This window comes from Hyla sarda, chromosome 3, assembly GCF_029499605.1.
Source record: "Hyla sarda isolate aHylSar1 chromosome 3, aHylSar1.hap1, whole genome shotgun sequence".
Lineage (NCBI taxonomy): Eukaryota > Metazoa > Chordata > Amphibia > Anura > Hylidae > Hyla > Hyla sarda.
In genome coordinates, this window is record NC_079191.1 from 69704763 (window position 1) to 69721742 (window position 16980).

Below are 16980 nucleotides of genomic sequence, written 5' to 3' on the forward strand. Positions count from 1 at the left end.
TGTTTTTTTTTGCTGTTCTGGCACCAAAGGGGCTTCCTAAATGCAACATGCCCCCCAAAAGCCATTTCAGAAAAATGTTCTCTCCAAAATCCCCTTGTCGCTCCTTCCCTTCTGAGCCCTCTACTGCGCCCGCCGAACACTTTACATAGACATATGACGTATGTGCTTACTCGAGAGAAATCAGGCTACAAATACAAGTAAAAATGTTCTCCTTTTACCACTTGCAAAAATTCAAAAATTGGGTCTACAAGAACATGTGAGTGTAAAAAATGAAGATTTTGAATTTTCTCCTTCACTTTGCTGCTATTCCTGTGAAACACCTAAAGGGTTAAAACACATGTCATTTTGAATACTTTGGGGGATGTAGTTTTTATAATGGGGTCATTTATGGGGTATTTCTAATATAAAAACCCTTCAAATCCACTTCAAAACTGAACTGGTCCCTGAAAAATATCGAGTTTGAAAATGTTGTGAAAAATTGGAAAATTGCTGCTGAACTTTGAAGCACTCTGATGTCTTCCAAAAGTAAAAACATGTCAATTTTATGATGCAAACATAAAGTAGACATATTGTATATGTGAATAAAAAAAATTTTATTCATAATATATATTTTCCTTACAAGCAGAAAGCTTCAAAGTTAGAAAAATGCAAAATGTTTTAATTTTTCGTCAAATTTACAGATTTTTCACCAAGAAAGGATGCAAGTTACCACAAAAATGTACTACTATGTTAAAGTAGAATATGTCACGAAAAAACAATCTTGGAATCAGAATGATAACTAAAAGCATTCCAGAGTTATTAATGTTTAAAGTGACAGTGGTCAGATGTGCAAAAAACGCTCTGGTCCTTAAGGCCAAAATGAGCTTGGTCCTTAAGGGGTTAATATATGTGTGTAGATTTTAACAGATATATGCTGTAGGGTAATTGCAGTTATGTATTAATACATTTTTCTCTGGGGCATATGACTGCTCTATCAATCATTGGCTTAAGCCGGTCATCTGAATTCCCCCTAATTTTCAATCTTTTAACAATGCATTTTTCTCTTTATTTTATGACCAAGGGTCCAAACAGAATCTCTTAATTTCCCCATGGGTAATACTAGAGGGGGCAAGTATGCACATGAAGTACAGAATTCCCAGTAATGGATTTTCTGTAAAAAACACAGAAATACTGGAGAACGTACTATGTCCAATTATGAGTAGATATAATAATGAAATGAACTTAAATAAAGTTCTTGATTTTATGCAGATGAGTGCCAAAGATATTTACCTCACTACCTCTCCAGATAAATGGTCTTTCTTAGTATGCTCAATTTCAGGTGACAAATAATGATACCGAATAGAGAAGTCCCTATGTTAACCCAGTAAATTCTAAAAAGCTATATCAGAATGGGGTTTCTAATCTGGACAACCCCTTTATAACCTCAAAAAAAAAAATAAATGTAATATGCCACATAAACAAAGGTTGGCAAAATCCACTAAATGAGTGACCTAGACATGTGTTGATGAATCTGAGTATGTATTCACATACTTTTAGGTTTACCCGTTCACATTAGTTAATCTGCCTACATGTCATGTCAAATATTTTGCTGAGACCCCACCAATCAGGAGAATAAGTGGGAAGAAATGCACCGTAACACGCTTTAATCCCCAGATCACAGCAATCTTAGTCCAGTATTTCTGGACTACCCCATTATAAGTCTATGGGGCGATGGAGATTGCTATCACACACTTCATTCTGTTCTTTCCCTTCATAATTGGAGGTCTCAACACCGATCAAAATATGACATGTCAGAAGTTACTTTTTATTTTTTTAAAGAACAAGAACACTTTAAGTCCTTTTTTCTCTGGTTAGTGTGAAATATAGACACAGTATATTATACAGTCATAATATTTTGTTTTAAAAAAGAAAAAAAATTCTTTATCCGAATCAGTCATTTCTGTGACTCATTATTACCGGGAACGTTTGATCAATATAGGCAATTATCACAAAAAGAATCCATTATGCTAATTAATAATTTTAATTGTTCCTGTAACTCACAGTACACATAGCACTGCGATCACTATCTTACATCTGCCCTGCAAATTCCATTAAACTCAGGTCATTAAAAATGTTCAATATAGTTGCCAGTTGTAATGACAAAATCTAATAATTAAGCATTAATGAAGCAAGATTTTAAGTGATTGTCTATTGCATTGATAGTATGTTGGTTAAATATTGCATAAATTGAGGTTAAATACAAGTATCATAAATTATTCTAAATATATTAGGCTTTAAAGGGGTACTCCACTGGAAAACATTTTCTTTTAAATCAACTGGTGCCAGAAAGTTAAACAGATTTGTAAATTAGTCTTAATCCTTCCAGTACTTATCAGCTGCTGTTATTTTTTTTTTTTTTTTTATTGACAACAAACATACATACTATTTACAATTAAACATCACAAATCATAGAGAGGAAACAGAAAATAAGGGTAATATATCCCAGAAAAAGTAGCAATTTTCACTATTTCAACTTCATTAATAATCAGGAAAAAAGGTAAGAATAAATAGAGAAAAAACAAAAGGCTTGAAAGACCACCACAAATCTATCGCCCGTCAAGTTGAAGCTCATCTGTCAAGGGTTTGTATGTTAACCACTTGGACCAAAGGTAAAAATCAGCTGCTGTTATGATCCAAAAGAAGTTCTGGACAGTCCCTGACATGGACAGAGGTGTCAGCAGAGAGCACTGTGGTCAGGCAGAAAAGAAATTATAAAAGAACAGAACTTCCTGTGGATCATAACAGCAGCTGATAAGTACTGGAAGGATTAAGATTTTTTTTTTAAATAGACGTAATTTACAAAGCTGTTTAACTCTCTGGCACCAGTTGATTTAAAAAAAAAAAAAAAAAAAAAAAAAGTTTTCCAGTGGCGTACCCCTTTAAGGTATGTATCCACCTTATAATGCCATGTTGTGTTAAAAATGTGTTGCTTAATTTCTTAACACATTTTTTAGAGCAGTCTGAGCTCCACTTTCCTGACACAAAGCTCCCTACAGAGCTACACAGACGTTAAATAGCATTTATACTGCCTCACTGAGCTTACCGCACACTGTTTTATTATTGAGTTTAAAGGGGTGATCCAGCCTTTAAAAAATGACTCCCAGCTCCCCACCATTCAGCTGCTTGAAAAGGCCACAGCGCTTATGCAAGCATGCAGCCTATTCAATGTTTTCACCAGCTTCTAGCTTTGAATTTGCAAAGATATATATAAAAAAAACTGTTTAAAATGCCATGAAAAACACTGATAAATGTTGTGTGTGAAACCAGCCTTTAAACAAAATGTCCTTTTTCTCCGTAATGCAGTTTTCATGTCCAAGACAGAAAACAATGCGAAAAAGATTTCACACTTTCCCTGCAGATTAACGTGAGCAGCTAAACAATATTTGAGGATCAGCCATTTCATATTAAATGGAAAGGGAATAAAATATCTAAGACTGCCCAGAGCATCCAGATATATCTTATACATTATATAAATAAATTAATATATCTATCTATCTATTCGCAGAATTATCCGGAAAATTTGGTTCGGTCCGAATTTATTTATGGTGAATCACAATTAAAAACGGCTATTTGTGGTCTACAGAGAGCCTCAATAGGGGTATAGAACACTTTACCTTGCTGTAAAACGCAGCTGGGTTAGTTAAATAATATTGTTATTCAGTATGACATGCAGATCAGAGGTGGCATCAGTATCAGGAGACCATATAGTGGCTGAATGACACAGCGTGGAGGTGGCGGCAGCATGAGGAGAACATATAGTGACTGAATGACACAGCCTGGAGTTGGTGGCAGCATGAGGAGACCACATAGTGGCTGAATGACACAGCCTGGAGTTGGCGGCAGCATATAGTGGCTGAATGACACAGCCTGGAGTTTGTGGCAGCACCAGGAAAACATATAGTGGCTGAATGACACAGTGTGGAGGTGGCAGCAGCATGAGGAGACCACATAAGTGGCTTAATGACACAACCTGGAGTTGGCGGCAGCATATAGTGGCTGAATGACACAGCCTGGAGTTTGCGGCAGCATGAGGAGAACATATAATTGCTGAATGACCCAGCGTGGAGGTGGCGGCAGCATGAGGAGAACATATAGTGGCTGAATGACACAGCGTGGAGGTGGCGTCAGCATGAGGAGAACATATAGTGGCTGAATGACACAGTGTGGAGGTGGCGGCAGCATGAGGAGACCACATAGTGGCTGAATGACACAGTGTGGAGGTGGCGGCAGAAAGAGGAGACCACATAGTGGCTGATGGAAACAGCGTGGAGGTGGCCGCAGCATGAGAAGACCACATAGTAGCTGAATGACACAGCCTGGAGTTGTCAGCACCATATAGTGCCTGAATGACACAGTCTGGAGTTTGTGGCAGCATGAGGAGACCATATAGAGGCTGAATGACACAGGATGGAGGTTGCGGAAGCATGAGGAGACCATATTGCTTCAATAGGGGTGTAGAACACTTAGCCTTGTCCTAACACGCATAGGGAGTGTGCTTTGTTAGAGAAATAATACTGTTATTCAGTTTGACATGCAGATTACAGGCATCGCTATTAGAATCACTGCCGCAGAGTGTCTGGATGTGGCCGCAGTGAGACCATATGGCGTCCAAATTGAAGAGAATAAAGAGACCATAAAGTGGCTGAATAACACAGCGTGGAGGTGGCGGCAGCATGAGAACATGAGACCTTCACAAAGGTCAGTCTATCCACATTTTTCGTGGACAGACGAGTTCTACTTGGGGATACTATGACCCCCACCACACTAAAAACCCGCTCTGATGGCACACTACTGGTCAGGCTTGACAGCTTTTCCAGGGCAAACTCTGCTAGTTGCGGCTACAAATAAAATTTGGCTGTCCAGAAGTCCAGCGGATCTTCAAGGTGTGTTGGCATGGTCATGTCAAGGTATGCCATCACCTGCTGGTTCAGGTCCTGCTCCAGGTCTACCTGCTGCTGATGAGTTGCTTCACTATGCGGGTGAAGAAAGCTACTCATCAGCGACTGTAGACTCAGGCTGCTGCTGATGGAGCTGGTACTGCTCCTGCCGCCCCACCCTACCCCAGCAGCCATGGCAGTGGAAGGTGAGCGCAGAGGGCCCCCGAGTCAGACCTGGGAGGGGATGGACAATGGCGCAGATAGGCATCGGCCAACTGACTACATAGGATGTCTCTGTACTAGGTCAGTTTGTCCACCCTCTCTGTGGGTGTGAAAAAGGTCCCCATTTTGTGTCGGTAGCAAGGGTCCAAAGAGGTGGAGAGCTAGAAGTCATCTCGCTGCCTGAATGGTGACAAATCGGTGGTCACCACGCAAGCAAGTGAGCACGCATTGTGACATTTGTGCAAGTGACTCGGAGGGACTCCCTGCCTCCATCTCCAATGCATACTGCCACAGTGTGTCTGGGTCCTCTGTCTCGCCTTCCTTACAACCCTCTAGCTGCTCCTGCTCCTCCTATCCTGTCAGATGACTAATAAAACCGCCCATATCGCGAAACCTAAACTATGCTCCACTGTGCCCCTCCCCCCCTCCTCCAGTTCAGCCCTTACAGGGCTCATGTGGCCGTGAGATGTAGGCGCCATATCTCCAGTGCCCGGACCAGTCATCGTTTTCAACACGTGTTGTAGTATATGAAGCAGTGAAATGACGTTGCTCATCTCTTAATCATGGCGACTGACTAAAAATGTGGCTTCTTCAAAGGGCCTGAGCAAACAGCAGGTGTCACATATGAGCTGCCACTGGTTGACATTGAAGTTACACAGGGGAGTCCCCCTATCCGCTTGGATCATCAAAAAATCGGTGATGGCTTTTCTCTGTTCGTATAGTCGGTCCAACTTACGGAAGGTGGAATTCCAACGTGTGGAAACGTCGCAAATCAGACTATGTTGGGGGATGCCGTTCTGACACTGCAGCTCAAGGAGGGTGTGCTTTGCGGTGCACGAGTGGCTGAAGTGCATGCAAAGTTTCCTTTTCATTGTTAGGATGTCTTGCAGATAGGGGGAAAACTTCAGGAAATGCTTGACAACCAGATTGAACATGTGTGCCATGCAGGGCACATGGCTCAGCCTTCCTTGTCTCAGCGCAGAAAAAGATGTTCTTCCTGTTGTCGGTCACCATTGTTCCCATTTCCAGTTTTTGTGGAGTAAGTCATGCTCCGATTTCTTTATGAATGACTTTTAGCAGTTCCTCCCCTATGTGATTCCATTCGCCAAGTGTCAGGCCAAGGCCTGATTATTAAAATCCTATATGTGTATTATAAATTATAACTGTGTGTGATGGATTGTCCAGGACATGGGTGAGCGGTCATTCGGACGGTGTGTCCTTTTGTGTATTGCATTTTATTGGGGGTCTGGCTTTTTGTCAAAGGCTTTTTTGAAGTCATGCACTCTGGTCCCATCCTATAACCAAACAGATAAGGGACCAGGAAGAGAAAATACCCCCTGGTGGGATCAAAGGGGAGGGAGGGAATGGAGTCTCCCTCCCAAGAAAGCAGATATGATATTTAAAACAATGCTAGACTCAGGGTGTTCAAGGCTGTGCCCCAAGCTGAAAAGACCATCCTAAGAACAGCACTCTCACTCACTGATGGACTGCTATATCATCATGCTGTAAGAACTTCATCTTTTGTTTTCTGAACTTGCCTTGCTAAACTCTTTTATATATTTTTGTAACTGTATGTTATTTGTTTCTGTATTTTTATATAGTCAGCACTGTGATACCTTTTATCAGATTAAATGTTTAATTAATCAGCTCTGGTCTTTGATCTCTAAATATATGAGCTCACCTTTCTGAAGGAGGCTCTGGTAAAACACGTTTATCTAAGGGTTAATTTGGTGACTTGCTGGGACTTGTAGTGGATACCCAGAGGTCTGGCGGCTTTAACCTTTACACCATCACACTCTCTCTAATGTCTTAGCTGGACCGATAGGGTGTGATCGTGACACCAAGGCAAACATGTGAAGAACAGCGTGACACGGCCGTGTCCTGCACACATGTATGCTGGAGGGGCACTGAGACTTATCCGTGCAGTGGAGGCTGAGGACAAGATGGAGGATGAGGAGGCTGAGTCATACACTGTCACAGGACCAACGGTCTGAGAGGGTGGAGGCAGAAGTGACGTGACCTGTCCAAGTTGCTGATGTGGCTGTGCAGGAACCACATTCACACAGTGGGCCGTAAAGGACATGTATTGTCCCTGACCGTAGTTACAGCTCCACATGTCGGCGCTGCCGTGCACTTTGCAACAGACAAACAGGCTCAAGGACTGGCCCACCTTCTGTTCCACAAAATTGTGCAGGGCTTGTACTGCCTTCTTCGCAAAGAAATGACGGCTTGGGACTCTCCACCTTGGCTCGGCACAAGCCATCAGTTCTCTGAAAGGTGCAGAGTCCACCACTTGAAAAGGGAGGGACTGCAGCACCAGAAACTTGGACAGTAGCACAATCAGCTCCTGTGCTGTTGGATGGGTGGGCACATACTGTTGTCTCTTGGACATGGTTTCGCTGATGGATTGCTGGTGGAATGACTGACTCGAAGTAGGAGGAGCAGGAGCATCTGGAGCAACAGAAGGAGGGTATGACACACAGCTGCCACCAGCTGAGGTGGTGGAGCCTTGGCTGGCTGAAACAGGGAGCGGCATGCCACTGGGTGATGCAGAAGGTTGGACCACCACATCGGAGCCATGATTCTCCCAGACTGCTTTATGGTGATACTGCATATGTTAACGGAGGGCCGTTGCGCCAACATTGGGACCCTGACCACGCTTCACCTTCTGCTGACACATCTTGCATGTGGCCATGTTAACCTCCTCCGGATGCTTGATGAAAAACTGCCACACTGCCGAGTAGCTGATTTTCCCACCAACAGTCCGCACTGATTGACTGCTACTGCTGCTGACTCCAGGAACCAATGTTCCACTACCTCCCGGGAAGGTAGGCTGCCACGGAGCAGGTGGTCTACCCCAGACTTTCCACTTCTGCCACCATGCTGACTGCCAACCATGCTACCACCTTGCTGGCTTAGCTGCTGCCTCACGGGCAACCTGCAACCCTCTTCTCCTGATGGTGATGAAGCTCTTTCTGCACCCGGCTCCCAAATGCGATCGGCTTCATTATCATCAACAAGTGTCTGCACGTCACTGATATCCTCCTCAGGTTCCTCATCAGTGTCTGCTTAGGAGCCTGAACGCTCGCAACACCACCTCCCACACCACTCCTCATCACTACTTGCCCGCCTAGCGGAGGATGTGGAGGATGTCTCCTTTACTTCTTGGCTGGGCAGTAGCTGCCGACTGTCCTCTAGATCATCCTCACTAAATAGTGGAGCAGAACCCACAACATAAGATACTTCTGTGGGGGAGGGAACCGCATAGGACAGAGGAAATGGGAGGACAGGGACTGCTCCCAGGGCATGCCAACTGAGGGTTGTGTCTGAGGAACCCACCGATTGTTGTCTGAGGGTGTCAGATGTCACCTGTGATGAAATGGATGACCGTGTTAACCAATTGTTGACAGCAGATGGGTTGCTGGTCGAGACACGACCGCCAGCTGATACCGGGAGCTCAGGCCTCTAACTGCGACCCCAGCTGCCACTGACCCCATGTTTGTTGCGACCTCTGCCTGATGAATTTAGGCCTCTGCCACTTCTCTGTGCACGTCCAGGCACTTCTCTGCCTGACATACTTATTGCGTATATGAGGGGTGTACAATACACTCCACTATGCTTAAAATAGAATTTGTCTACAACACAAGCAGGTGTGTACTTTTGCTTGGCCTTTCACAGTATATAGGCCCTTGAGACTTTAACAGGAACAAAATAGTACACCACTTAGATGCACGTATGTGGTATGCACTTATGAGGGGAGGACAATGCACCACAGTAAGCTTAAAAAAGTATTTGTGTACAACACCAGCCGGTGAGTACTTTTGCCTGGACTTTCACAGTATCTAGGCCCTTGAGACTTTAACAGGTACAAAATAGTACACCACTTAAATGTACGTATGTGGTATGCACTTATGAGGTGAGGACAACACGCTAGAGTACACTTAAAAAAGTATTTGTGTACAACACCATCCGGTGAGTAATTTTGCCTGGCATTTCAAAGTATCTAGGCCCTTGAGACTTTAACTGGAACAAAATTGTACACCACTTAGATGTACGTATGTGGTATGCACTTATGAGGGGAGGACAATGCGTTCCAGTATGCTTAAAAAAGTATTTGTGTACAACACCAGCAGTACACGCCAGTACTGTTGCACACAGTCACTGAATACTACACCCAAAATTGCACTTTCTCTCTCAATCTTACTCCCTTCCCTATCAGTGCTTCTAGGCAGGATTTGTGCTTGAGCTGAATCACTGCTGTTCTGTGCAACACACTGCTCTCTGTTCCTCTCTGTAAGTTAACACTGTAGTAACTGGCAGGTGAATCGCAGCAGTAAGAATGCTTTTCTGTGCAACACAGACTGCTCTCTGTCCCCCTGTGCAACATAACGCTGATGTGACTAGGAGGTGAATTGCTGCTGGAAAAAAGCTTTTCTAGCAAACACACACCACTGTCTGTCCCTATCTATCTCTCTGCAATGAAAGGCTGAAGTGATTGGCTGCAATATTGCTGCCGCTTATATAGGGCTGTGACATCACAGGGGTGACTGGCTGCTGATAGGCTGCATGATGCATGTCATTCAGGGTCATCCTGCCTACCCTTGTTCCCACCTTTCCTTGCCCTGGAGGCTGGACTGCACTAAATGGAGTTTAATGAAGCGATTTGTGCGATCGAATCGCACCAATATTCGCATTCGTTGCAAATCAAATTTTCCCTGAAATTCGTAACGAATTCGGATTTGTCAGATTCAATTCGCTTATCCCTATTCACTAGACTTGATTTTGCTAAACAGCCACTAAACATAAGGTCAGAACACTTGAAATGTCCCTTAAGAATTTGATGACTGAAGAGGAGACTAGTGACTTTGTGGCTAAACAAAATGCATTTCTACGAAGATTGAAGGGGGAACAAGAAAACCTAAAACGTCATAAATGGTTTTGTGACACACAAGACTATTGTAACAACCGATTCTATTCCTGGGGTCACTTGTCTACCAACAATAGGAGAGTCAAGAAACCTAGGGAACAGAAGCCAACTTCACCTATTACAAAAAGACAACAGTGGGTGCTAATGATTCTATTCTGACCCCTTCACAGGCACCCGGCGCAGATGCCGGAGACACCAGAGGCACCTAAAAGACCAGAAGTCAGCGAACACCCAGGATGATGCCATTGAAGAAAAAGAAATGGTAAATATCTCAATAGAAATATAAATCACAAATTGAACTTTTGTCTAAAGGCTTACACTTTTGTCCATCCAATTATATAGTCAATCAATTCCAACTTGAACTAGACTGCCAATCATTTATTCATACACTAAAATAAAACATTTGGTTCGACTCTAACCCTGTCAAGAAAGATACAGTTACCAACACTGAGGGCCCCTCTGAGTATGACCTGAAGGTCAGCAGCTGCTTTAATCCCTAGATTAATTCTTGCGCATTTGAGACTTTCTGTATGTTGGTGGAAAAGGACATTGAAAAATTATGATGGCATGGTACTAATGAGAAACATGCTAATTTAATATGAGCTCCACTACTAGTGATTAACGAACTGATCCATGACCACAACCTTATAATAAAACTGGTCGACAAAGGGGGTAAGGTTATGGTCATAAAAAGACAATTATCAGATTTATCTACATATGTTGAGTTAAGAGGGGATCAAACCATAAAATTGCCAACAAAATGAATGATATACTGAAACAGGCATTGGATACTAACTTGATTGATAAGACATTGTATGATTTCCTGATGGTGGTTCACCCCATTATTCCGATCATGTACTTTTTACCAAAGATTCTCAAGAATCTGATGAACCCCCCGGGGAGACCAATGATATGGGGATTGAAGCAGTACGCAAGGCCATTTGTCAGGATTTTTCTGAGGAAAAAACATCATTCTTACATTAGTACATTTGATTTTGACTAAAAAATACTTTCTTTTTAATGATGCATTTTATTTACAGACAGCTTGTACTGCCATGGGGTGCCCACATACATTTAACATGCTCATGGCGGACCTGGAGGAGACATTCGTCTATGTGTCCCACCACTTCAGCCAAGTGCTGGAGTGGTGGAGATACATAGATGAAGTCTTCCTCATATGGACAGGTACCCATCAACAAATGCAGGATTTTGTTGAGTTTTTGAACCGGAACAATACACACATACAATTTACTTTAACAGCTTCACAATCTTCCATACAATTTACAGACACTCTGGTTGTCATTAAAGGAAACAAAATTTAAACTAACTTGTTTGTCAAACCAACTGACAGCAACTCATGTTTAAGATATGACAGTCACCACCCTAGGTCTATTATTAAGTCACTTCCTGCGAGTCAAATGTTGCGAGCTTGATAAATAATCAGTATGGAGGATAGAATAGGACTAGCCTTGGACAAAATAACTACCAACTTCAAGTGAAAGGGGTATCCAAAGAATTTAGTCATGCAAAGTAAAACACAAGCCTTGATGACAAGTAGAGAAAATCTTCTGCAATTTAGACAGAGAGATACTAGTTCTAGAATAGCGTTTGCTTCCACCTATAGTCACAGTTCAGATGCTATAGCAGGTATATTGAACAAACACTGGCCTGTATTGAAAGAGTCTTTCTCAAATATTTCTGAACTTGAAAAAATAACCTTTTGATGTCTTACAGGAGGCCCACCCAATTTGAGGGATAGGCTGGTCAAGACCGACGTATCCCTCAGAAAAATGGGTGGTGCCCAACAGCATTTAACAGTACCAAACAGGGGTTCATACCCCTGTAGGAATTGCGTAAATTGTTCTTACATGGATAAAGGGCCTGTTTTCCAGCACCCCAATACAAAATAAAATTTTATTTAACCTGTGCATCGTCATTTGTAATATATGTGCTGACATGCATGGCTCATATATGTGGGGGAAAGGACCCTCGAATTCAAAACCCGTTTAAACCAACAACGGTACATCATCCGGAAGAAACGCTTGGACCTCCTGGTTTTCAAGCATTTTTCGGAGGCAGGACATGCGGAAAAAGAATTAAAATGCATGCTCATTGACCATGTCCCCATGCCAAAAAGATGGGGTGACCGGGTAAAAATAAAAATAAAAACATGAGTTATGCTGGATCCACAAACTAAAATCCTTACGGCCAATGGGGCTTAATGTAGATTTTGCTATTAGCCCTGGTATTTGTAAATTAAGAACATTAATTTTTAAGGTTCTCGGATGTATTATATGAGGATTTTATTAATGACTCAGCAGTTGATACATTTGGTTGATTTAGGTGTCTAAGTATCTCTATATTTTCATTCTTTATAGATGAAGCATTTGGAAAAGGATGCCACCACCACACAGCTATCTACAGGGTGGGCCAATTATATGGATACACCTTAATAAAATGGGAATGGTTGGTGATATTAACTTCCTGTTTGTGGCACATTAGTATATGTGAGGGGGAAACTTTTTAAGATGGGTGGTGACCATGGCGGCCATTTTGAAGTCGCACATTTTGAATCCAACTTTTGTTTTTTCAATAGGAAGAGGGTCATGTGACACATCAAACTTATTGTGAATTTCACAAGAAAAACAATGATGTGCTTGGTTTTAACATAACTTTATTCTTTCATGAGTTATTTACAAGTTTCTGACCACTTATAAAATGTGTTCAATGTGCTGCCCATTGTGTTGGAATGTCAATGCAACCCTCTTCTCCCACTCTTCACACACTGATAGCAACACCGCAGGAGAAATGCTAGCACAGGCTTCCAGTATCCGTAGTTTCAGGTGCTGCACACCTCGTACCTTCACGGCATAGACAATTACCTTCAGATGACCCCAAAGATAAAAGTCTAAGGGGGGCCATTCTTCATCAATGGAAACCTCAAGGCCACTGGATATGCGAAATTGCTACACGATGATGTGTTTCCCTCTTTATGTACTGCAGCTGGCACATTCCCTGAGTTTTTCCAGCAAGATGGTGCACTACCACATTATAGGTGTCAGGTCCGAGCATTCCTAGATGAAAAGTTTCCTGGAAAGTGGATTGGTCATCATGGGCCAATTGAATGGCCCCCAAGGTCTCCCGATCTGACCCCCTTAGACTTTTATCTTTGCGGTCATCTGAAGGCAATTGTTTATGCTGTGAAGATACGAGATGTGAAGCACCTGAAACTATGGATACTGGAAGCCTGTGCTAGCATTTCTCCTGCGGTGTTGCTATCAGTGTATGAAGAGTGGGAGAAGAGGGTTGCATTGACAATCCAGCACAATGGACAGCACATTGAACACATTTTATAAGTGGTCAGAAACTTGTAAATAACTCATGAAAGAATAAAGTTATGTTAAAACCAAGCACATCATTGTTTTTCTTGTGAAATTCCCAATAAGTTGGATATGTCCCATGACCCTCTTCCTATTGAAAAAACAAAAGTTGGATTCAAAATGGCCGACTTCAAAATGGCCACCATGGTCACCACCAATCTTGAAAAGTTTCCCCCCTGACAAATACTAATGTGCCACAAACAGGAAATTAATATCACCAATCAATCCCATTTTATTAAGGTATATCCATATAAATGGCCCACCCTGTATGTCATATTGATGTTAATTATAACCCTGCAATAATCACAACATCCTTTGAGATCTGGATATTAAAATGCATATTATCATTATAATACACTAATATAATATATTGCTATTCTCTATTTGTGAAAATAATGCATATTGACTTCATTGGTATTGCCCCTGTTCATACCAGATGGCTGTTACACGTCTTCTTGAAAAGGCAGGAGGTTCCCTTTCCTTTGAGTAACATGCCCACCGCGAGCGCTGTGATGTCTATTGTGCATGTGCGAATGGCATGTCCATGTAAACCCTCGATTGGCCGGGGATACATTACACTATACCAGGAAGTAAACTACATGTGCCGTAATGGTGATAGGAATGTGGTGCCATACTTCATTGTCTTTTAATTGTTTTTATAATCATTATATTTAACACACATGGATGAACTAACTGTATTATGTCTGGGAAGTACTGACATTACGTTTAGTACTGGCACTTTGTTATGAGAATATTTATTTACACTACCATGCACTTTGTGATTTTGTATTTTTTATACACTATATTTATGATTTTTAAGAGGATTTACCACAAATTTTTTAATTGAAACTTTGTTGATTACTAATGTATTGCACCATATAAATGTAGGGCACCCACAATCTATTGTATGCTTGAAAAAGCCGGTGTGAGGCCGGTGAAACGTTGTGTTTGTACATGGGAGAATAAAACCACTTTGAATTGATTCTGGAGAATATATTTTATTTTTTATTATTATTATTTTATATATGAATTGCAGTTATCACAGGTTCCAATCTTTTTGAGAAGACTTTCTGCAAGACTTTGGAGGTTGTCCATTCATCCAGAATAGCATTTGTGAGGTCAGACACTGACACAATGTTGGATGAGAGGGCCTGGCTCACAATCTCCATTCTACTTCATCCTAAAGATGTTGGATGGTGTTGAGGGCCTCTTTTGAACCACCATATAGGGCCTCTTTTGAACCACCTATGGGTGGTGTATAGGCAAATTTTGGAATCAACTCTCCATCTACTGGTCTTGTTTTTACAAATATCCCTTACCAGCTTATAACTTGCAATCTCAGCAGGTCTGAGGCCTGGGACTTGGTGGGATCTAAACTTTGAACATGAGCTGACGACATTTAAAAATTATTTTTTTTCAAACAACAGTATTGCTTTTAAGAACTTAATCTTTAGTTTTCTACAATAATTCCTAAAAGGCCATGTGCAACTGTAGGTACATTTAGCAATGTCTTTAGTAAACACATTTTGGTTCCCTTTGCCCTTGTCCTTATCATATTGCGTTAATGTTAAACATACTGAACAAACAAGAGACTGTTTTTTCGAATTAATAAAACAAAGGCACCTTGCCCATTAGATCTATTTGGTAAAAGTTTAAAACAATAAATCAATATATCTATCTATCAATCAAGTAGGGTCATCAATATAAATAAAAAATATATAGAAAATAAATATTAATAATATAAAATATTCTATATAATTATATTTCTAATAGTAAAAGTGTTAACTTGCTATGATTAAGAATGGTTCTTTGAACTGTATTAAGCCATGTTCCCCTCAGTGTTCAGAGCTTCGTTAGGACCCCATTTACAAAGAATGGGACCTGTCAGGTTATGTTTGTGTCCAGTAGGGATCGACCGATATCGTTTTTTTAGGGCCGATACCGATACCGATAATCGGTGCAGGTTAGGGCCGATAGCCGATAACTTATACCGATATTCAGGTATAAGTTATCGGCTATTTAACCCCCTGCGACACCGCTGCAGATCATTGATTTAAAGCGGGCGCTTTAAATTAATGATCTGCAGTGGCTTTTGCGGGGCCATAGGCCGCCGCCGCCACCACCCGCTTCTCTCCCCTACCTGCCAGGGTGCTCCGGGCCATCCATCCATCGTTCCTGTAGTGTCCGGGGGCGTTCCGGGTGGAGGGTGGTCCGGGCTGTCCTTCTTCTCCGGCGGGCCTCTTCTCCACTCCGGGCAGGCTCCGGCCTAGTACGCTGCATAGACATCGCTGCGCAGTGACGCCCGTACGCAGCGACGCACCTGACGTCACGGCGTAGCGCCGTCTATGCAGCGTACTAGGCCGGAGCCTGCCCGGAGTGGAGAAGAAGACCGTGGGAGAAGAAGGACAGCCCGGACCGGACCACCCTCCACCCGGAACGCCCCCGGACACTACATGAAGGAAGGATGGCCTGGACCAACCCCATTACGGGTAAGTTAAATTTTTTTATTCACTCGGAGGGTGGGGGAGGGGCCCGACCGGTATAGCGGTATGGGAAAAAATCCATATCGGTATACCGCCTAGCATCACGGTGGGGGGTGCGACGCGGTGCGGTGGGTCGGAGGTGCGGTGCGGCGGGTCGAGGGGGTGGCGGTCGTGGTGCGGTGGGGGTGGTGCGGGGCAAGATAATTGCCGATACAGATAATGCCCAAAATCGTGATTATCGGCCGATAATATCGGCCATACCGATAATCGGTCGATCCCTAGTGTCCAGTGTCACAACCTCTGTCCCAGCCCTGTTATCATCGTATGTAACGGAGCTCCACAATACTGATGCAAACATAGCCTTAGCTGTTAAAGGGGTACTTTGCCACTAGACATCTTATCCCCCTATCCAAAGCATGGGGGATAAGATGTCTGATCGCGGGGGTCCGGCCACTGGGACCCCCTACGATCTCTGGGCCGGCACCGTGGCGATCTGAACAGAAGCTTTGGACTTTTGTGTTTGTGATGTCATTTCATGCTTCCTACATTCTTTTCTATAGGTGGGACATGTCGGCTGTGTACTAGATAAGGTGGATAGGGCATAAGATGTCTAGGGGAGGAGTACCCCTTTAATACTAAAATGGCTTTTATTCTATGTAAATGGCAATAAAGCTGTAAGTTTGAATCAATCCCTTGGAGTGCTAGACTTTGTACTATGTTTTCCCTTGGGATTATTGGTGTTCTTTATCTACCATTCACTGAAATTGGGAATAGACTCTGAGAGCGTTTAGCTATCAATTCCTATTTGTGTTCCAAACATGTAATATATTTATTTTTATAAAGGTAGCATTGGCCAAAGTCTGTAAATAAATAGAATGTCAGCCAAAGCTGGTTACAAGAAGCAAACCACATCATTGCTATAGGAAGTTAAAACTGGTAGTAGGTTTCAGTAGGAACTGCAGGCAAGACAAATACAATGAAGGGAAAAAAAGTATTTGATCCCCTGCTGATTTTATTTGTTTGCTCACTGACTGAGTAATGATCAGTCTATA

At 42.5% G+C, this 16980-nt stretch overlaps 1 protein-coding gene across 4 annotated transcripts in view; it reads right to left on the minus strand.

Moving 5' to 3' along the window:
- The window catches only part of APOB (apolipoprotein B), a 195229-nt gene that overhangs the window by 77152 nt on the left and 101097 nt on the right, over positions 1-16980 (minus strand). For all 4 annotated transcript variants that reach the window (XM_056564290.1, XM_056564292.1, XM_056564291.1 and 1 more), the window contains one exon: positions 10862-11020. Coding sequence is in view for 1 of the 4 variants with exons in the window: in XM_056564292.1 (XP_056420267.1) it covers positions 10862-10877 (16 nt within the window). In the remaining 3 variants the exon portion in view is untranslated. The remainder of the gene's footprint in view (positions 1-10861; positions 11021-16980) is intronic.